This window comes from Arvicanthis niloticus, chromosome 28, assembly GCF_011762505.2.
Source record: "Arvicanthis niloticus isolate mArvNil1 chromosome 28, mArvNil1.pat.X, whole genome shotgun sequence".
Classification (NCBI taxonomy): domain Eukaryota; kingdom Metazoa; phylum Chordata; class Mammalia; order Rodentia; family Muridae; genus Arvicanthis; species Arvicanthis niloticus.
In genome coordinates, this window is record NC_133436.1 from 22,660,037 (window position 1) to 22,683,493 (window position 23,457).

General features: G+C 41.5%; 1 protein-coding gene across 9 annotated transcripts in view; it reads right to left on the bottom strand.

Moving 5' to 3' along the window:
* Window positions 1–23,457, bottom strand: part of Aig1 (androgen induced 1) — a 215,036-nt gene that overhangs the window by 92,397 nt on the left and 99,182 nt on the right. The window contains exon 4 of one of the 9 annotated variants that reach the window (XM_076926898.1): window positions 9,896–10,278. The exons of 6 other annotated variants lie outside the window; for them this stretch is intronic. In XM_076926898.1, coding sequence (XP_076783013.1) covers window positions 10,150–10,278 — 129 coding nt within the window. In that variant the 3' untranslated portion in view covers window positions 9,896–10,149. Of the gene's footprint in view, window positions 1–9,895; window positions 10,279–14,631; window positions 14,986–23,457 lie in introns of those variants that run through there. 2 more of the 9 variants (XM_076926899.1, XM_076926900.1) reach the window with 2 other exon arrangements.

Here is a 23,457-nt window from a genome sequence, read left to right on the forward strand (position 1 = left end):
TTGGGGGGACAGGATTGGAGGAGAAGGGAGGGTTGGAGGGGACGGAAAAAGGGAGAAGAAGGACCAAGGAAGCCCGGCTGGATGCACTTTACTCCCATTACTATTTATTTATCTAGCAGTTAAAAACTTCATTTTCCTCCTAAAGACAGCAGGTCTCTGTCAGAGCCCAAGTAGTAGCGTCTTCTCTTTTGAAACAGCTCTTGAAAGGCTTTGATGCTCGAAGCCATGTGGAGGAATGTCTGTGGGATTCTCTCTTTTCTTTCAGAGACACCTTTAGGGGTACCCATGGGCATATCACCATTCACCCTAAGTAATCTCTCTTTGAAAGAAGGCAACCCACAGAAGCGACAGGCTCACCTTCGAAGTTTTCCAGCACGAACATTGTTTTTATTTTTTTGAGTGCCTCCAATGAAGAGAAGGAAATCTGTCCCTTGGAAAAGGCTCATCACACCTTTTATTTAACAATGTGAAAAAATGAGGCCCAAGCCTTCCCACTCTATAGTGATAATGTTCTTCCCATCCAGACGGGCAGATTTTTATCTCCGAGGGTCTTCAGCTGGATGCTCCTCAAGCACCATGGACAGAAGTCAAAAAGCCTGGAGCTGCCTTCCCAAAGTAACTGAAACTACTGATTGTGTTTTAAAAATAAAAATAAAAATAAAAATAAAAATAAAAATAAAAATAAAAATAAAAATAAAAATAAAAAAAACAAAGACCCTCTTAACACTGCAATCCCCCCCCCTCAGTAACATATAGAGACGGATAACAGGTCTCCCCTGGAGCAGCACAGTGATGCTCTCACCCTTCCTTCGCTATTCTTTGAGGTGAATAACACAGAGCAATCACCCAAGGTTTTTTCATCTCAGGACTTGGCTTTGAATGAAATAAAAGTAAAAAGGAGGAGGGGGCGATGAGATAGAAGTTTTCTAGGGAGGGGAAATAAGGAAAAGGGATAGCATCTGAAATGTAAATAAATAAAATATCCAATAAAAAAGAAAAAATAAATTATTTAAGATTTAAAACTTTTAGGTTTAAGTTATAAGCTTATAGTGATAAAAAATGACTAGGCGGGCAGGCAGATGGTTATGAGAGCTATCTCCCACTTCAGTCACTCTCTGCGCTATCAGGACAGAGTTGGGAGGTGCCTGGAGAGCTCAGACCCCAGGTGTCCATAAATAGTGCGCAGAGCACTGTTTTACTAAAGAGAAAAATACCATACTCCGCCCCAGCCTCTGAGCTTGCAGGCTTCGTAGATAGGTAGCTAGCATATTTGAAGGTTACTGAGGATGTACCCCCTTCATCATAATTAGCATCCTATACCGTCAGGAACTAGAACAGACTCTGACTACTGTTTAAAAGAAGGAGTCCTATTCACAGACTGGACCTGTGTGAAGATGGCATGCCAAGCTTCTAAGAAGACCCTAGATTATTATCCAAGAAGAGGTTTTCTGCCAAATATCAAAGCCATTCATTTGCTCTTTCCCAATGGGCCTAAGCTCACCCTCAGAAACAATGACTAGACAAAAGCTGTTGTCAAAATGTTAGGAAATAGTATTAAAGCCTACTTTGAAATGTAGGCTGGACAAATGGTTCCCCTGTCTGTTGCTCGCTCTCAGCCTGTGAGTGTTTCCCTCTGGAATGCCTCCGTTGGCCATGCCCAGCCTCACATTTGTGAGAGTCTCGCATTGTTCCTTCATAAACTCTGCCTGTCATCTACACTGTGCTCTGTGTGACTTGTCTAAATTCCAAGAGATCACAAGGATGGGGCACAGAATGGAGGCCACCAGTGACCCTTGTTGCTCCCACCCTGACGTTTAGGGAGACTAGCACAGGCAGCACACATTACCGAGGGAAGAAAACGAGCAACATGGCACTGCAAGAACACCACTTTCCAACTCATCTCCTCTACACCCTACACACAAATGTGCATCGCTGTGGAGCATCTTGATGAGAAAGTGTGGAACACAAGGGGTATTAAGAGGGAAAACAGCAGAAAGGCAGACTTGAAAACATAAGGAAAAACCCTGCAAAGTAGGCAATCCTGAGAAGGAAACGCAGGAAGCTTATCTCTGGGAGTAAGAGAACAGGGACAGACAACTCAAATTAACAGGTTGTGCTCAACAAGTGCAAGTCTTACTGAAGACAGCTTCCATTTTGCAAAAGGATGCTAAGGCAATTTTATCACAAAGGAATGGCATTATTAGCTAGCATATTGGCAGATGAGGATGTCCATGCAGTTCCCATTTATAGGACAGCCTGCCTGATGCATGGGCTTGGTGATGCTACCCTGCCTGTGCTAAGAGACTTCATGGATGACTGTCTGCCTAGGAAATATGAGCCAGGTCCCATCTGGCCTGTGCCTAAGGGTGTCCATACCCAGTGACTCCCCACCGTACTCTTGATCATTATTAAAACCTGGAGTATGATTTAGATTCAGAAAACACTGAAAAAAAAAGAGATGTCTGCACTGTGTGGCTTGTCTAAATTCTAAGAGAGTATGAGGACAAAGCACAGAAGGGTTTATGAAAGGGCCTATGAGTAAGGTTTATAAAAACAGTCCTATTAAACAGAAACACAACACATTGAGAGGCGGCATTTCGCACCATGTCTCCTCAATTTGTTTCAATGCCAGAAAAATTTCTCATATCCTCAAATTATAACTATATGAAGTGTTTCGACAGCATCAAAGGCTCTGGAGTGTCTTCATGGGTACACTGAAACTTTGCTGTCTTGTCATCTATGGTCTCACAGTCTGAATTCTCTCTCTCTCTCTCTCTCTCTCTCTCTCTCTCTCTCTCTCTCTCTCTCTCTCTCTCTCTCTCTCTCTCTCTCTCTCTCTCTCTCTCTCTCTCTCTTTCTCTCTCTCTCTCTCTCTCTCTCTCTCTCTCTCTCTCTCTCTCTCTCTCTCTTCCCCCCCCCTGGATCTCTTACTACTGTCCACATACAACCTGTGTCACAGGCCTATCAAAGACCCATGATTTATTCAACATTCAGTCATCGATATCCGTGTTGCCAAATCCAGCAGGAACCAGACACATGTGAGCCACTGAGCATTAGGGCAATGTTTAGACAAACAGGACAAGAAAAATCAGTGTAAAATACAGACCAGATTTGGAAGCTCCAACAAAATAAGGACTATGAAGTATCTCTGCTAAAAGTTACCCATAGGAGAAAGGTTTTCTTTTTCTTTCTTTCTTTCTTTCTCTCTCTCTCTCTCTCTCTCTCTCTCTCTCTCTCTCTCTTTCTTTCTTTCTTTCACATGGTGGGAAGGGCATGGTGACAGAGCATGACACTAGCTTACATCAGTATTCAGAAATCAGAGAGAAAACAGTGTGTGGGTCCAGGATATAAAACCTCAAGGCAGTAGCCAGTGATAGCCTTCCTCCAGCAAAGCTCCACTTACCGAAGGCTCTATGGTTTGCCCAACCACAGCACCAGTTGAGGACCAAGTGTTCAAACACAGGAGCTCATCACTTTACTTTCAAATCACAACACCTACCAAATAAATCAGAATATTTACACGATGCTGAAAAATCTATATATTTAATTTTAACCATCCCTCTGTACTTTTGGATAGCGTATCTTGCATTTATATTTCTGAATGTCATATATATGACATTCTCTTATATATTATAGTTAAACTTTAATACACATTTCTAATTTTCCTAATATATATTAAATAAACATCTATGCTGTGCTGCTGGTGTCATTTTATATATACCTAGAAATAGCCATCCCATCCACTGGGCAGCTATAGACACCGGGATCTATGGGAGGACTTTAAACACAAAGGTGACATCATCTGAAACTGAGAAGCGTTGTAGGCACTGCTTGCTAGTCTCGTGGCAAAAATGAAAGAACAATGGGGAGAGATGTTGTAACTAATGACTTACATTAAGAAAACATTTCTGAACTTAGAATGTTATTTTTAATGAACTTTAAATAAGAACTGAGATCAAGAAATATCCTTTAGCGTCTGATGTACTATTACATATGATCTTTAATCGATCGATGAAGCCGTAGGAAAGCCGAAGGCTGTACATAAGTGCTATTTTATAAATATGCCCGCAACATCCTTCCAGACTATAGCCATGGAGGATGAAGTCTAATACCAGAATCATTTAAATGATAACATTATTATTAAAAGATTAAGAAAAAACTAATGACACTGACCTTGTCATTTTATGAGGAAAGTAGACTGCAAGGATGGTATTATCTGCTAAATGTGAATGATGAGTCCACATTGCCATGGTAGCCAGCCCAGTTGACACATACAATCGCAAGTGGCATCACTGGGCTGTAGAGATGGCTCAGCAGCTAAGAACACCTGCTGGTCCTCTGCTGTTCCAGAGGACTGGGGCTAGGTTCCTGATGCACATATCAGGTAGATCAAACCACCTCTACCCATAGTTGCAGTGGCTCTGACTTCCTCTCCTGGCCTTTGAGGATACCTGCATGCATGTCATGAGTGTACAAATAAGGAAGCATGCACACACACATGCACACACACGCACGAACATGCATATTCTTAACAATTTTAAGTGAAATGTAGCATTGACATTCATTTCTATGGTCCAGTGAGACTTAAAACATTAAGTTTAAAATACGAAGATAAAAATTAATTAATACAGTATATTTTCCTACATCTTCCAACAAGCTATACTTCTCTTTGTAAGAAAATGCCATAGAAACTGGCGGAGAATGTCTATTGGAGGTGTTGTGAAGGGGTTCATAGGAATTCCTGCTCTGTGGCCCCCAAGTCCTTCCAGCAAGTCTAGGGCCCCAGGACTGTAAGAACTTACAAACTGTCGTCACCCCAAGGCAGCCACGTAAGCCTGTGTTTGCTGAAAGAATCCTGAAGCATTTATGTGGCTTCTCTACGGGCAAAGATTTTAACCCAAAGACATAAATACTCATCCTGACCATGACCCCCGCCTGCTTTTACTGTGTTCTTTTAGGTTCTGTGAGAGCCTGTTTGGTATTGGTATTTTGTTTATTTACTCCTCTGCTTTTGTTTCTCTCAATTTTATAGTCTCTTAGATCAAAGGTCACATTCTCCTAAGTCCCAGACTACAGAATGAATTATATATATATATATATATATATTACAACTTCCTCCTGATATCATCTGGGCAACATGAGGGTAAAGAAGGAGCTTGGGGTGGGGCATTGGTGCAGCCATGGCGGCTCCTGTACACTAAGTGCTACATTGCATGGCCCATGTCACATTTACCAGCTTCCCACTGTATCTTCAGATCTCCCCTGGCACCCCATGAGCACCCAGCACCGACTGAACACTCACTGATAGGCTGATGGACTGTGTGGAGGTAAAAATTCTTGCCCCCGGAGTTCTTGCTATGCTTTATCTTTATTAAGAATACCAACTCAATGATTCACGTTAGACAGTGAATTACCTTTCTCCAGAAAAGGAGGTTCAGTATGGAGATAAGATACTCATCAGTGGGCGGTGCGAGAAGGGTGGGTGTGGGAGGGAAGGGAGGCCACGAGGAGAGGAAAGGGAGAGTAGAAGCTGGAGAGAGGAGAGACACCATGGGGTAGGTAACTGAATCATGAAAACAGGGCCATGAGGACTGGCCAATTGGAGCTAAGAGCAGCCCAGCTGGGACCTGGCAAGTTATAACTCACAGTTATTGATACGGAATAGACCTAATAGCTTGGAGGGTAGACATCTTGCCAGCTCTAGTGCATTGAAGGCTTATTGCAAACATAAAAGCTGTGTGTCTTTTATCTGGGAACTGAATAAACCAAGGTGGGGTAGAAACCCCCAAATGAGATTAAATATTTAATACAACGTGTGCTAATCCAGAGGATCAAGCATTGAAAAGTGAATTAAAGTAAACCTACTTATATTTGTTGATTCCAGAAACCCACGCGGAGATAAAAGTGATTTAAAAACATACACAACAGTGAAAAAAAAGTATCCTAACACTGATTTAGTACAAGAAAAGGACAGATATAAATGAAATAGTTAGGGGAATCTAGAACTGTCCTTTTGAAGGAAGACTCAACAGGCCAGACTACCAGGGCATGTGCCTAAGTCAAACACGTAGGTAAATGTTGAAACATGAAAACTCAGAAAATAATAACGAGATTCCTCTCAGCAGAGTTACTTGGATTTACCAGCAATTCCAACCTGTCTCTTTTCACCTGTGTAGAAAATGTTTTCTTTTCAATGTACAGAATTAAAGTTTTTTTGGGGGGGACAAGGGGAACTGGAGAGATGGCTCAGCAGCTTAGAGTGCTTGCTGATGTACTTGAGGACCGGAGTTTGGTTGCCATGGGTAACTAACTCTAGCTATAGAGGGTCTGATGTCCTCTTCTTGCCTCTATGAGTATACAAATGCATGCGGCATATATTCACACACATATACATAAATAAAAACAAATCTTTAAAAATATAGTTTCTTAACCACAGATGTTCTCCCTGAAAGCCAAAGCCCAATTTGTTTTATTGAATATAATACAGTTAGAAAATCTAATAGGCTAAAAAAGAAACAGGATGATCTTCATGCATACATGTGTATGCACGAGTGTCCACGTGTAACTATTTTCATGTGCATATGTGCTCTTAGATGTGAATAAGTGCTTGTGCACTGTGTGCATTCATGTGGAATTTCAGAGGAAAACTGCAGGGTCTCATTATTAAGGTACCATCTACCCTTATTTTTCAGAAAATGTCTCTCACAGGTCTGGAATTATTAGCAAGTAGGTTAGGCTGACTGATAAGTAAGCCCCAAGGAGTCTTTCTTGTCTCTGTCTCCTGAGAGCTGAGATTAGAAATATACGCCTCTCTACCTTCTATTTTCCCGTGGATTTTGAGGACTGGATACTTACAAGGCAAGTACTTTCCCAGCTGGGCTCTTCCACAGCCCTTGGGCCATGTTAATTGGCATCATACATTGAAGGTTGGGTCAGTAATCATGGAGATAAACTCTCAAAAATTGTATTGATTATTATAAGTGTGTGTGTGTGTGTGTGTGTGTGTGTGTGTGTGCGCGTGCGTGATGAGGGAGGGCACATGTGCCATGGAGTATGTATAGACATCACAGGATAACACTGTGGAGTCCATTCTCTACTTCCACCTTTATATGGGTTCCTACAAACTAACTCATGTCATCAGGCTTGAGCCCCAAGAACCCTCACCTTCTCAGCCATCTTTCCAGTTCAACACCAGTTCTAAGAATACTGCACATACTGATCTATAAGAAAAGCCAGAGTTTCTTTTTTTTAAAAGATTTTTAAAAATTTATTTGTTTATTTTATGTATGAATACACTGTTGCTATCTTCAGAGGCACCAGAAGAGGACATCTGGTCCTGTTACAGATGGTTGTGAGCCACCACGTGATTAATGGAACTGAACTCAGGACCTTTGGAAGAGCAGGCAGTGCTCTTAACCAGTAAGCCATCTCTCCAGCCCCCAAAGGCCTGATTTTCACTACATGCATATGCAGAATTTGCCAGGTTGACTAGCCGAACCATTCTATTATCAAATAGTTTTTACTTTGAAGAAAACAAGTCTAATAACAATCTAGAGAGTTAAGAATCATACGTAGTTTTAGAAACTTTACTCTCACTGAACTAATAATTTTAAATCTTCGCTAACAGAGGGTTTTTTTGACTTTTTTAAATTACCTTTTTAACTCTGTATGTGTGTGGGCATTGGTGCCATTGGAGGCTGAAGGCCTCTCAGATCTACTTACAGGAGGTTTTGAGCATCCTGATGTGATGCTTGAAACCAAGCTAGGTTCTGCCGCCCTCTTTACTCCTGAACCATCTTTGCAGCCCCAGTGATTAATAGTTTTAGCCTTTTATTTTTACTTATTTTTAATGTTGTATTTTAAAAGCAGCAGAATAAGAAAAATTCTTGTCATATTCTTTAGGAAGCTCTTTACTTGGGAAGGCAATGACAGTATTCCATTCCTGGTAAGAACAAAAGTAGCATTCATTCATTCATTCATTCAGTGTGCTTGTTTAGTCAACAAACCTTTCTAGTATGCCAGAATTATTTCAGTCTAAGAGACACAAGACCCATACATTGGCTGCCTCATACCCCTTTTCATATGATATGGAAGCCATAAGCCTGGTTACCTATAAGGGAGAGAGCATCAGTGCTTAGCAAGGAGGGAAACACTACTAGAAAAACATGAAGATAAAGGGAGACTGGAAAAATCACACTTCTGCATGAAGAAAGATGGTATTCAACAAGAGGCAGGGGGGAAGGCTCCATGCACCAGGGTCGACATCTAGGCAAAAACATAGAGAAGACAAGGTGGGTAGAAAATGGTTGCATTTGACAAGAACATGATAGAAAGGACAGTCCTTGGAATTGAGCTGAATAAATTTCAGAATCCCAAGGAAGGTACTGAAGTGTCATCTTGGGAAGTTCCAACTGTTTGGAGTGGGCCATAAGAATTATTACGGGGTCTCGAGGCAGAAGATACATTAAGAGATATAACCTCAGGAGATTAATTTGGCAACAATGCATAGAAACATTAAGTGGGGGGGCGATAGAGAACGCAAGGCGCCAGATGGGAACACACTACTGCCATCTAAGGAATGGGCATTGAGGAAACAAGGCAGGGTCAGGAAGAGTGACTCAGAAGAATCAGAAAACACTGAACAAACTTCATCAGAGCAGGGAGGAAGGAAAAGGAAGGAATTTTTACCAAGGACTTGCACGTATCACAGCAATATACGTGGGATGAAAATCTCTGCTTAACTTTTCAAAGTTCAGATTTATGTCTTGTTTTGGCCATGAGATAATTACCAATAATTGTCACTTTCAGCCTCAACGTGTTCTGGTTTTGATAATATATTAAAAGACCCAGTTAATTAATTACAGTATTGTGAATTGAAAGTGGCATGCCAGGCAAGTGCTCTGCCGCTGGGCTATACTCAGTCTTACACATTCATATTTTATAACACACATTCCCTCTTTTTTTCCCTACAAAATGATACACAAGGTGACACATCGAGAAACTGAGGCTCTGATAGGTGAGTTATATAATGGTGTGTGACTGGTAAGTGGTTGCTGTGTAAATTCGAACCCAAAACTATGTTCTCCCTAAACCTAGGGACTTTCTATCAGTGTCTACTTAGGTGGTTGGTTGTGACCTGTAGCAAGTACACACATCAAGAGGAGCACAGGTGGGGGGAAGGTTTCATGTGTGGTCTCTAGGGCTCTGGAAGGCCACTGCAGCAGTTGGAGACACTGGATGCTGCTCAGGAGTGAAGTCATACTCTTGGGAGAGTTGTGTGAGCTTTCTATATGAACACGCGTAGGATCTGAAACCCTGGGGGTCAAATGATGTCACCACACATGGGCCACAGGTCAAAGGACATGGCTCTGATTCCTGCAGCAGCCGAGCGCACATAACACAGTAAAGGACAAGCAGGAGACACTGGGGAAGGGCAGGAAGATGTGTCTATGAGAATGAGCTTATATTTCTCTTGGAAATGATCTGCACTTTGAGACAAAAATAACACATGTACTGAAATGATGGCCTATCTCTTTTAGTTATTTACTTTTTGGACAAAATTTCACTGTGTCTCCAGCTCTAATTCCCCAGGATCCTCCTGCCTCAATCTCTGACATTCTAAAATTACACGTACGCATTATGGTGCACAGCAGTAGCATGCTTTGAAGATAATTTTTACATTTATTTATTTAGTGAATGTGTGTGTGCATGTGATGCCAGCATGCATGCCACAGACAGAGCATGTGACCAGAGGACAACTTGAGGGAGCTGGTTCTCTCCTTTCACATGGGTTCTGGGGACTGAACTCAGCTCAGCAAGCTGGGTGGCCAATGCCTTTATCTGTTGCATCATCTTGTATAGCTAGTAGCTCATTTCTTTAAAAAAATCACAATTAGAATATTTTCTGATAATTTAATTGAAAAGAAAATTATAATTTCTTTAAGATAGTTATTTTGTTACAGAGAAACCTTATTAATAGCCTAGAATATTCTAAGCCACATTCACTCAATTCTTGTTCTCTTTTTCATCATAGGAGACACAGAATCAAAGTTAAAAAATACAATGAGTTTTTATCAACGTCACTAGCATCTTCCAGGTGTGGCAAGACAAAGGGCAGTGTTTTCATTGTTCAGGCTTGGACAATGTTTCTCAGATGATGTTGCCATGAACTCTGAAGGGGGAGGGAAAGGAACCTGAAAACAGAGGAACAAAGTAGGGGAAGCATTTAAAAAGCAATACCCAGGCTGGATATGGTGCTTCACGTCTGCCATCCAGCACCTAGGAAGCAAAGGAAGATGGCTGTGAGTTCAAGGCTAGCCCAGGTCTTGTAGTTTAGTTTCAGGGAAACCAATAGATGAATAAATAACAAGACTCTCAGATTTAAAACTCCTTTACTTTAGAAAAAGGTGCCTTCTTTACAAGGACTTGAATTTCAAATCTTGTCATTGCTTCATACTTTAAGCTGAAAGATATTAAGCACCTGTCAGTCAAAGGTTCTCAAACCCAGACCTAATTGCCAGATGCTCATGACAGCATCCTAAATGCCTGGGTCACATCTTAGCGCCTTCTGATGCACTTGGTCAGGGACGAACCTTAAGAACATCTGTCTCTAACCAGGGACCAGGAAACGCCAATGCTCTTGGTTCAGGCACCTCACTCCCAGAGCCAGTGGCTTACACTGTAGGCTGTGTGTTAGGCGGGCTGGCTGCTGCCGTCTGTAGAACGACAATGAAGCACAAGGCTGGGTTTCTCATGGCACTCTGGAAAATGATTCAACGGCATGACTTTTGAGAGAGGTCCAACTTTTTGCCTCATTGTCTGTGTTCTGAATCCAATCTAGTTTAATATTTTGGAAAATGTTACCCCTTTCTGTCCTGAGCAAAGTAAATATTTGGTCAGTTGTTAAGGATGAGCTGCAGAGCAAAACCTAAAGATGTATCCAAATTCAGCAGGAAGGCTGGGCGCTGCTTTGCAGCTTTCTCCAGACTGTGATTTGTAATGGCCTTCGGGAGCCAGCAGAAATACCAACCACTTGATCTATTAAGAAAAGGCTGAATGGACCTTTTCACAGCAGAATATATTTTTTCCACACTGACTCTTCATTACACTTTGGCAGTGAAGGGAAAAAAGGAGAGACGGAATACTTTTCTGTCAGGAGGATTCTATGTGGGCATTGTTCTCAGATGAATAACCCAGGAGCAGCAAGTTTCAAATTGGAAGAAAATTGTAACAACCCATGTGGTTTGACAATCGACACAACTAGGTCCCAGGGAAGGTCATCGCCATTTACCAAAACACCAGATGGTTACAGAATTGGAACTGCAAGAAAACCGAGATGCTCTTGACCCGAGAACAGCAATTTTCTAACCATAGCTCATCAGTTCTCTGAGATAAGAATAATGGTGAATTGGGTCCTTGAGGTGTCTCAGCAGGTAAAGGTGCCTGCAACTAAGCCTGGCAACCTGAGTTTTATCCCTGGGGTATGGGATGCATGGCAGAAGGAAAGAACAAAATCCCACAAGTTGTCCTCTGACCTTCACATGCATGAACATATACACAAATACATATGATGTACACAAGCACCCCCACACATACATATGCATCAGTGCTCACCTGCATGTACAACACACACACACACACACACACACACACACACACTCTAAATAAATGAATTTTAACAGAGTAATGATTTGGTTTTAAAAATGAAACCCAAATTCTACCAATTGTATAGCTATAGTTTACCCAGCACATTTCCTGCTAATTACTAACCCACTTGGTTGTAAATGCTGAGGGAGTTCATAGAGGGGAGTTCTTGAGAGTCCTTTTTTTCCTGTCTAAGCATTTCCTAATGTATCTTCTACTGTGATAATTCAGGCCTTCTCGCACTATGTGGCTGAGAAGTATAGAAATAGAGTCCTAATTGTAATGAAATTTACATTTTTGTCAAGAAATTACCTAGGGAAATGGTATGGGTTTTATGTGTCTTCAGCACTGAAGTCACTGAAGGAAAACTGGGAGTAGATCAGGCCCATTGAGCTGGAGCCCTGTAAATGACTAGAGGTTTTGGATTGCCTGTGATGGGTAATCTTGGCTGTCAACTTTAACCCTTTTGGGAAGGGGGAACTTCGGTTGAGGAACTGCCTTTATCAGATTGGCCTGTGGGCATGCCTGGGGTCTCTTGATTGCTAATTGGTGGAAGAGAACCCAGCCTATTATGGGTAGTACTATCTGGAGGAAGGTGGGTCTGGACAGTACAAGAAAAGTTGCTTTAAGTGAAGCAAGGAACAAGCCAGTAAACACTTTCTCCAGGGTGTCTACTTTGGCCTCTGCTTGAGTTCTTGCCCTAACCCCTGTTGGTGACTCAGTTGTATTCTGAAATGACCCCCTTCCTTCTCTAGTTGCTTTTCGTCAGTGTTTGATCGTAGCAACAAAAATCTAACAAAAGCAGACCTTCAGACAGTATTAGTGATGAGAAGAACAGAGACCAAGCCCATTATTCTTGCTCTGTCTTGCCATGTGATGCTCTCTGCCAAGCCACTGCCATGGGTTTGGACCTTGTCAGCTTCCACAGGCATGAGCTTAATAAACTTCTCTTCTTTATAAATTATTTGCTCTATGAGATTCAGTTATAGCACCAGAAAATTGGCTGGCACACGAAACATATATAGGGAGCAACAGGAAACATATGTAGGAGTATTACTACAAGGGATACTAGATCCATTTGGCCCTCCTAGAATGCTTCTCTTCTCCAATTTGGTAGCTAGAAAGAATCCACTGCCTTGTTACAGAGGGATAAGATGGGGTGAGAGCCACAAAGCAATTGCCTGGGAATTGAAACACTCCCTCCAGGGAGGTTGCAGGGAGGCTGAGGAAACAAACCCCAGATGTAAACAAACTCAGCATGTCTAGGAAGGCTGAAGCTTACAGGCTTCACCAGGGCCAGTTGGACTGTTACAGAAGCAGTTTATGACTGTTGGGGAGGAGAATGACCAGAAGGTGTGGGAGAGTGGCTTTGTCAATCTGTCAAGCTGCCTGCCAGTCATGCAGAGAGCTCTAGGGATGCAGACAGCTAGGGATGTGCTCAGCCAAGTTGGGGTGGGCTTTTCAATAATGCACTTCTATAAGGCCCTGGCATTTGAGCCATCCCTGTCTCTGTCAGCAGTCCCTCACCTATACGCCTCTATAGGTGAACCAATAAAAACTAATTGGCTCACTAAGTTGGATGCTAGTAGAATTTTGAGTCTGGTCTGTTGCGGGTTCCCAATGTGGGTGAGTTGACATTGTGCATCGCAATCACCCAGGAAAGGTCTCCCACAGCAAGGACTGAATTAGAGATGGGTCATTGTAAACATTGGCTCAAGACACAAAAGAACCCTGGAAAAATGAGAAGTATCCAACAGTGAGTGTGTGCAGTTAGGGGACATGCTTGACAGCTGGCCAAAGAGAGGGCCCATAACACCAAGAGTGACCAGGGGATGGCATGGAAAACATGCTAGCACTCTCCTCATGTCCCACCAGGTGGATATGGGCATCAGTGAGAGTTGAGAATGGTTGCATGGGTGGCCAAATGGCAGCCAAGGTCTGTTCTTAAGTCAAACATGACTTTTAATCCAGATTCTTACCTTTACTGCTGATGTGATTTTGGGTTGCCAGGTAACCTCTATACGTCTCACTTTCTTTACCTGCACCATAGGGATGATAATAACTAACTCTTCAGTTTGCCAATTCATTCTTCAGGTGCTTATAAAGCACCCATCATGGGTTTGGCATTTTTCAAGACGCCAGCTGATGGTGGAGACAGCTAAGATCTCTGCTTCTCAGGGATCCACACTTCAGAGTGTGCAGAGGGATTCAGAAAATATGCAAATGTGATGACTGAATTAAATTCATCCACAGCAGTTAATGCTGAGAAGCAGATGAAACAATATCTCTCAGAAGATGTATATAAATGAAAACCTGTAAGATAAAGGCCAGCTTTGAGACACTCTGGTGCCGAGCAATAGATTTCTGGCGACCATAATTCACTGCCCCTGCTGCCCTGGCATGTCCTGAGTGGAAAGGAGTATTTCAAGACACAGCTGGTGGCAACAGTTAAAGGAAAGGGGGCAAGAGAGAATGATTGACAGCATAGCTTACGGTACAAAGGAAGTCCTCTGTAGGAGGAACCATTGAGTCATTATTCATATTTTTCAAAGCTTTCATGATTTATTAATGTCCCCTGTAAAGTAAACCCAGACACAAGCCATTACTCTTTCAACCTGTGACGCCCACACCCAGACACTGCTACATGAGAAGGGGGCTTCATGCCACTTGGTTTATCCCACCTGTTCAACACAACCCGGCACAACTGGACATTAACAAGCAGAGCTTGCATATGGTAGACCTGGACAAAAAAAGTTGGTCTGGGGGGAATTTCAATTTTCATGTCATGACTAGAGGTTTGAAGGTTTCTTGGAGGAGCCTTAGAAGTCCTGAGGAACAGAAGGTTAGGGGAGATGAGGAAGGCAGGACTCCAGGCCTTGGGCTCATATTTCAAGTGAGTTCTAAAGATATCTAGTTTATGTTTTATTTTTCATTGGAACACTGAGTTGTGCTGAAAACACACACACACACACACACACACACACACACACACACACGCCCAATAACTGGGAGTCACTGCTTGACCCACAAGCTTACCTAAGGTCATTAATTAACCAGAAGTGACCTGAAACTAGCATGCCTCCTAACTCGGTTTTAGGACTTTCTGCACGTGCTTTGTGACATGTCTATTCTGATAGTGATGGACAGGGAACTTCCGCTGGACTTTGGGTTGATCAGTGTGCATTGCCTTTCACAGAAGTATGTATCTGAGTTCTGATATGCTCAGAAGCCCACTTCTCTTCTGTGAGTTTTCATAACAAATGGAAGACTTGCTTCCAGTGGCTTGCAGTTCTCAGAGTGGCTTCCTCTTCTTGGAATCAGGCGATATTTCAGTTACAGTCTCTGCAATATTTGAAGGAATAAGAGTAATTTACAAGCAGATTACAAATATGTTGACTTGCTTTTCTTCCCACTTGAGGAGCAAGTAAAGGTGAAAATGTTGAGGGCGATATCTACCGAAGCTGAGGTAAGAAAGCACCAGTTGTACAAGTGCAAGAACAGACATGATTTTCAAATGTAGGGCTGAATCAGGGTCCTCCCAACAGGAGCCACTAACTTTAGAATACAGAAATAATGGATACTCTGTTTAAACTCAAGCTTAGCTGATTCTATCATTTAATAATTCATATTTACAACTTAATACTCATACTCTTTGGAATATTGTACAACCATAGGGGAAAAATCCGTGGAAACACTTAAGAGATGTCGCAAATGCATATGATAAGCTAGATTTAAAAAGCCAATTACCAGTAATAAATTTAACACAACTCTTCTTAAAACATTAGAAGCAGGTTTAGAGAGATAATGAATTCTGCAAAGATTTGAAAAGGCATATGTCACACACTTGCATTAGGGAAGTAAGGGAGGTTTGGGTCACATGGTAACAACTCTCCTATCTGAAAAGAATGGTAGGAACGGTGGAAATACATTTCGCTGTGTTTTGGATCACAGAAATGAATACTGACATCTTAAAATGTACTCTACCGTGTGTTCAAGCGTAGCTGCCTATACTTATTGATTTATTCTCATTTTGGTGACTTGATCCTAGCAGCTAACAAAGCAGGTATATTTTCACGTTCAAGTTACTCTCAGAAAGGCTAACAGGTTCTTTTCAAGGGAGAATAAAGACATTCCCAAGTATCCAACCACTACACTGAAAAGCAAACTCCCACAGAACACCCACATTACTACACTCTTGCTCTATGCCGTTCATTTGAGCTTCTAAAGAACAGTGAATTCACAAACAAGGATATGTAGCTAGCACCGTACACATTAGAAAAGGTGGAGGCTGAAGCAAGCTGTGCTTCCTCCATCCTAGGGTAGCTGTGTGGCAAATACAGCTTCGTGCAGGGCAGAGGGGTTATGGATCAGCATAGCCCTGCCGGAACATAGTTTGCTATGTTGGGTTATAACATTTAACTATAAATATGATCAGACTATGAGGATAGCAATTCCACTTTGGGGAACATACCTCAAATAGTCAAATGTATGTGAGCAGTTCCATACATAAAGATCTTTAAAATATCAATTTTAGAACAGGTAAATTCTAATTTTTTAAAATTCTATTCAATGAAAGAGGCTTTTATATCAGGAGCTCAATATAGTAAGAATTCTATAATTTAATAACCGATATTTACAATTTAGGGCTTGTATCTCTGGAATATCATTCAACAAGAGGAAAGGAATCTGTGGAAGCCTGGGGAGAGTAAGGTGCACGTGATGAGCTAAATTTAAAAAGCCAGTCAGCCGCAGTAAATTTAACACAATGCTTAGCCGCAAAAGCAAGTGGAAGAATCCAGAAGGATTCAGAGCAAAATGGCCACAGTGATAGAGTAGTAGGCAATGTTTTCTTTTTCTTTGTTTTCTTATAATGTGCCTTATAAATACTAATAATAAAAAATGAGAAGATACTGAAAATACACAGCAGCTGAATGAGGAGGAAGAAGTTAGAGATAAGGAAACTTCAAATACACTTGGGAACGCTTTATGGAAAATTGCTTTTGTTATATTTCTTTAGCATCTGGTTAATAGTAATGATTTGTTAATTCAATAACTGGTTTATTTTAAATGGGGATTTAGAAAGATTCCAAATTAGAGATTTACTGTCTGTCCCCTGCTTACGGAGGTCTTCCGAGTCTCACATAAACAAGGGTTCCTCTGTAAATGCACTAAAGCAACACCTAAAAATGATTCATACTGAAAGTAAATAACAAAATAGACCTACAAAGGGCCCAGACCAACTGGCTGGAGAGGGCTCAAGCATCGGCTAACACAGCAAAAGTACCTTGTAATAGGCTAAAGTCACTCTGTTAGCAACTGAAAAACAAGTTGATACTCTGGCATCTATCTCTACCAAGATGGGGTAACTGCTTTCTTTTGCAGTTGATGAGAAAGAGAGAAAAAGGGGGCCCAAGGTGGGAGAGGTTGCCAAGTCTGAGAGCAAGTGGGGGTGTTCATTGTGGGGGAAGGGCACACTGTGGGCATTTCCAGTATCCTGAATCCTCCCCACCCAAGTACCTAGAGCAGCTGACTTGGTTCTGTTAACCCAGGTCAAATGAGACTAGAACCCAGACACCCACTTGAGAAAACATCCTGGGGTTGTTTGAGGTTGGATAGTTTGGTTGTTTATGCTTTGTTTCAAGGTCACATTTTTAAAGTCTTCCTTAAACAGCACTGGGCCTGGATTCCTTCTCTTTTGTCTTAAACCAAGCACAGATGGAATTGAGTTTGGTCTTCCTAACAGCGCTCTGTGTTTTCAGTGGCAGTTGTCATCCAACTTCTGGCCATGTATGGCCAGTTGATACCAGGTGACGCTGGCTGTACTTAACCAGGTGGTTCACTACTAAATATTGCATGCCGCCAGAATTACATCTCTGCATTCAACCTAATCTACACCACCAACTCCAGATTCTCTGTTTCCCTGGGAGTCTATTTCCCTATATCCCCTTCCCTGGGAATTTCTTTATCAACCATTGTTCTTAACTGCAGGCAGTAGACACTGACTCTGACTCTGGGCATCATTGAAATAACAACCAGAAAACTGGGAATATAGGATGTAATGAAGTCTGAAGGCTTAAACTCCCTAAGGACTGCCAACACAATAGCTAGAAGTTCTACAGCTCGAGCCAAGCAAGTATCCCACTAACAAACCATTTCAAGCATTGTGTTAGGAAAAATATATATAATTAATAACAAGTATAAAAGCATTTCAATCCAATGTGTGTAGCATTGCCTAGTGACAAGCCACTGGTGGCTGCTATAGTGGCTTTATCACTAATGAGTCTTCTGACCCTGTATGAGCTACTTTCATTACGAGAAAGCCATCTGTAAAATGATGAACCTCATTAGAGGCTCTCTCCACTGTGGTTCTTTCTGGCTCACATGTTGCTTGAGTCCATATTAGTAGTGGCCACTTCCTCTCATCTGTTCCCTTGTACCTGAAGATGACATAGGTAGGGAAGCCCTGATCACTGTTAGCAAACCTCAGCTGAGTCCTCCTGCAACCCAGGGTGGAGTCCTCTCCACCTGTCAGCCTGCATTTGCTATTCCTGCTCTGTTCTCCTGTTATGATTTCGCAGATGAGCCAAACCAGAGAACCGAAGGTATCCTGACAACATCAGAAAAAGTCTTTGCTGAAAAGAATCTCCAAGAGCAGATCTTGCCCTGCTGCTAAACATCAATTCAGCTTGTACCGTCTCCCTGGTAACAGAGAAGAGAGTAATAAGGGAGCATCCTGTCCACTGAAAGTTTTGTCACATCATTCAAACAGGTTTTAGGGCCTCTCAGCACGGTGCTCGCCATTCAGTCCCCACAGGACTTGCCTTTGTCCTCCATTCTCCCTCTGCACACATCTGATGACTTCTCCATTTATATCCTGCAGGAATCCTCCAGGAACACAATGCAACTCAGAGAAACCCAGAAACGCCCTAGGCCTGATTCCACTGGTGTTCATAATCAAAGAGCTTGAAAGCAGACATATCAGAACTCTGGATAGAATGGGTAAAAGGAGGAGTCTACTGAAGTGGGGAAAGCAACAAGAAAACTGACACTCTTCCTATTTTTAAACCAAGCTTCAGCTCAACAAATGACACTTATTCATCAGAGTTGGAGAAGGCTACGTATCCATCAGAAAGACTCAAGGCCACAGGACCTTAGAGATGAGATCACCAAATGATAACTGCTTTTTAATTAAAATTTGATTCCTGCAATCATGCTTTCATTTCTGCATCATTTGTGACTGTTCTTTCTCTGTCAGGACAGAGACTGTGTGGCCCGAGAATCTTGAAGCACTTAGTATCTGGTCTTTACAGTGAAAAAAAGGGGAGGGGGGGCTAACATTGTTTTACAGTGTTAGCTTATTTATGCTTCATATAAGGAAGTATGCATGTCAGGAACACAAGACAAGCCCACCGAAGGCAAAAATATTTGTTTTTCTCATGGTTCTTATGTCTCAGTCACTTTATAGTCCACATTAGCTGCACAGACTCTAGTCATCAAACCTAAAATCCAGGTCAAAAGCAAGAAGATTAAAAAAAAAAGGTGTCTTGGGGGTCCTTTCCTTCTCCCTGAGAGTCAGCACCTCCATTAACTGGACTTTTTGGTGATTTCATAAAACATCCATCCATCCATCCATCTATCTGTCCGTCCGTCCATCCATCCGTCCATCCATCCGTCTGTCTGTCTGTCTGTCTGTCTATCCATCCATCCATCCATCCATCCATCCATCCATCCATCCATCCATCTATCTATCTATCTATCTATCTATCTATCTATCTATCTATCTATCTATCTATCTATCTGCCAGATCCTAGTGTCTTCATACTCACCAAAAAATAGGAATCCACTGTTTCAGAGAAAGGAGAGAGAAGATGTTGAGTTAGACCTGCAGCAAACTTTATTACAAATTCTGCTCAGTGACATCACCAGAAGCAGGATTTTTGTGCAAACCCGCCCCTCCCCCATTTGAGGGAAGAACTCTTTTTAAAAGAAGAATTTGCAGTCAAGCTACAGCTGCTCTGTTGGCTGTATATCAGTTGTGCGTATAAGTCAATAAAGTAGCATCCTATGCCCCAACCATCTTTCAACAGGGCATACTGAACAGTCACCATGACCCTGGCACAGGGCGAGGGACACAAACTGGAGTTACCCCTAACTTCTGTCCTCTAGGACCTGAGTCTTTGTGGAAGGGAGAGCTGTAAATATGTAAATGGCTGTGTGTAGGGACAGGGAAGTAACGGTCCCTCATCCAATAGAGAAAACACATAAGAAAAGTGTAAAGCTAATTAAATGCTGAAGAAACAGTCGGGTGGGGATTATAGGGAAAGAAAGAAAGGAATCCCATTTTACTATTAGGAAGCATCACATGTAACAGTCGGAAGAGAATGGAAGCATGAATATATGGTATGGAATGGAGGGAGGGGATCAGTCTGAGACGAGCAGACAGCAGCCCCAGGACAGAAGCAAAGTTAGCACAAAGACCTTGCATTGAATCTGCGTATTACTGAATTTGGCTATCATGGCAAGACATGATTAATTAGTGGTACAGAATGATCATTCTGGTCAGTGGAGAGGGTTGAGGTGGAAGAGCAGGTAGAGAGACAGGGAAGATGGTTTCTATTGACCTCCATCACACATTCTGCCTTCATACTTAACGTGGGATTGTATGTTGCTATAGGGGATCTATTCACCTAATAGCTAAGTAAAGAGACATAACTAATAGTAAGATCCAGTACTTATCTGTCAGTCATCCTAAGAAGCCCCACCCCACAGACAGAGTAAACTGGGCATCAGAACCCTGGAATGGCTTGCTTCTGCTCTCATAGGCTGTGGGTGGTAGAACAGAACTTGCACTGAGTTCTCCTGAGTCCAAGTTCAGGGCTCTTTCTGAGGCACGTCAGGAGCAATGAACATTCCAGACTCGACCTGTCACCCATAAATCCAACGCAGCCAGCCCCATTTGCATGCCTTGGCAGTCACATAGCCTAGTGGCATTAGTATAGGAAAACACTGAAGCATTTCCCTTCTGTTGCTTTCTGAGGCACGATATCAAGAGCCTTTTATTAGGCTTTGGCAAAGTCTCTTCGTAGGAAAAAAATCATACATATATTTTATTCTTCTTTTGTTTGGTGCTGTGGCACCTATTCAAACTCTCATAAAAGGTCTATTTCTCTATCATTCCAACTCTCTATTTGATTATAGTCCCCCTCCCACCATTTGCACGAGGAACCATATGGATCCACAAAGCCCTTGGTTAAAGTCTCTAGTCAACAAAAATTTTACAGTATTTTAATTTGGGGTTATTTTTATAATTTTCACTTCAGAAAAAAAAAATACCTTTCCAGATACCCTTCGATCCTTAAGCTCAGTTTCAGTTAAAACTCATGTATTATGTTACACTATACATAGTCACAGCATTTAAAACCCTGCCCGTTATTGGCCCATTATTTCTGTCTTTTTCCAGATTAGACAGTAAAATCCTTACCCTGGGTTTCTGCACTAGCTTAATACACTAAAGATGAAAACTATGGGGAGGCTGGGAGAACAATTCAGCAGTAGAGAACATGCCTTTGCACACCATTATTGTATTTTTTTTTTACAGGAAAAAACTCCAACTGTGTTAGGATTAGATATGCACAAAGGTCTTCTTTTTGCCATTGATCTTCAGACAACAGAGAATAACTATTTGGAGAGAAGCTACATGGTATGTAGCAGCACATGTAGGGATACAGAAGTGTACATTGTCATCGAAATGAGTGCTATAGGTCACAATAATGTGGCACTACATGTCTAAACAAAAACACTAGGGACAGAACATTGTAGCTTTACCATCATGGACCATTCACTGCCCACAACTGAGCTATGCTGCTGTGTAGGATGAGATTGGACAAGTAAAGTGTCTAAAAACAAGGACAGGGTTAAAGCAATGATCTGCCACACAGGGGCACATCTGTAACTATGAATACATGTCCCTCACATTCAGATGGCTGAGGGAAGACCATCTTGAGTCTGAGGCCACCTTGGGCTACGTAGTGTCCGAGAGAGGTAAGGGAGAGGAAATCTATTCACAGACTACCAGATTAGGAAGGAAAGATAACATTAAAAAACACCATAGCTTTCACCAACCAGGAATTTGCTAATGTATACCTTTTTTCTTTGCTATCTAAGTGAAATTATATTTTAATATTTAAAAGAAACAAAAGCACTGGAAATTGTTAACAGTGGGCATACTTTTTTCATATGGATTTCACTTCACAATAAACATTGCACGGAGCTTCTCAATTTCGCTCAGCTCCCTATATTTATTGTTATAGGTTAATTTCATCTTTACTATCTCCTGATACAATTGATTTAAGGCACTATGGTAAATCACCCTAAACAGGAATTGACAGGCTCTCTGTGGTTGAATACCACAAGTCTTCTTCCTGTGTAAAAGCCACTTCATTCCAGTGTTCTACATTCCTCGCCATCACAGGGTTCCTTCAAGCAAGGGCAAGCAAGTTTGCCTTTTTAATTGTTTTATAATTGATATTCTCTGAAACTTCCATCTCCTCCTTCTTCTGGTCCCACGCCTTCACTAATTTTCTTTTCATTTGTTTATTTCCTGTATGTGCATTTGTGGAAGCCCCAGGGAGGGGCATTCATGTGCATAATTATTCAAAGGACACCAAACAAAGCAGAGGTTGAACATTCAGGTGCTCGGAGCTCTGTTCCCAGTGTCTGTGATACAGAAGTGAGCAAAGCAAAGCACTGCATCCCTTGATCTGAAGAGAAGGACTGGAAAAACTGGTGAATAGGCTGGAGAGAGAGCCAATCAGTCAAGTGTTGGAGTGGCCTAGGAGGCAGGAGGCAGAAAGGAGGCTCCTGGAGCTCACTGCAAGCCATCTTCCCAACTGGATGATACCACGAACAGTGAGACACCCTGTCTCAGTCTCTGTTAAGGGAGCTATTGGTTTTCCTCTGGACTCCACATGTACATACGTGTATGTTCACGCTCACGCACTCTCACGCTCACGCATATGCACATCTGGTGGAGGGGTGGCGAGCGAACAGAGACTCTTTACTAGTGCTCTGAAGAAAACCACAGCTCCCATGATTGCTGTAACAAGTTATAACCACATAAGGGTATTGATAACGGATGACCTTAAAGGTCTGGAGTCTGGAACCAGACATAGGTCTCAATAAGATGAAGTTGAATGTTGATAGTCCTGTGTTTCTTCGGAAAGTTCTCCGGCAGTCTTTTTCTCACCAGTCACACATCTATAGGCAACCTGTAGCCCTTTGTCATGGCCCTCCATATTTAAAACCATCCCTGGCCCATAGCTTACTCTTCTCATCTGCATTCTCCTTCCTCCCGCTTCCCATAGTAGACTCTGATTACACAGGGCTAACTGGACAATCCAGAGATGGTTAGCGATGGACATTTCATCAACAATTTCTGTGTGTGTACGTGAGTGTCTGTGTGTATACATACATATATATATATACATACACACATAAATATATATAAATATATTTATATATTATATTTATATATATTTATATATTTATATATAATATAATATATAATATAATATATTATATATAATATACAGTATATTATATATTTTTATATATTATATATTTATATATTTATATATAAATATATATATTTATATATTATTTAAATATATTTATATTTATATATATTTATGTGTGTATGTATATATATTATGTATATATATATGTATGTATACACACACAGACACTTTATATAAATATATTATATATTTATTTATATATATTATATTTATATTATACTTATATTATATTTATTTA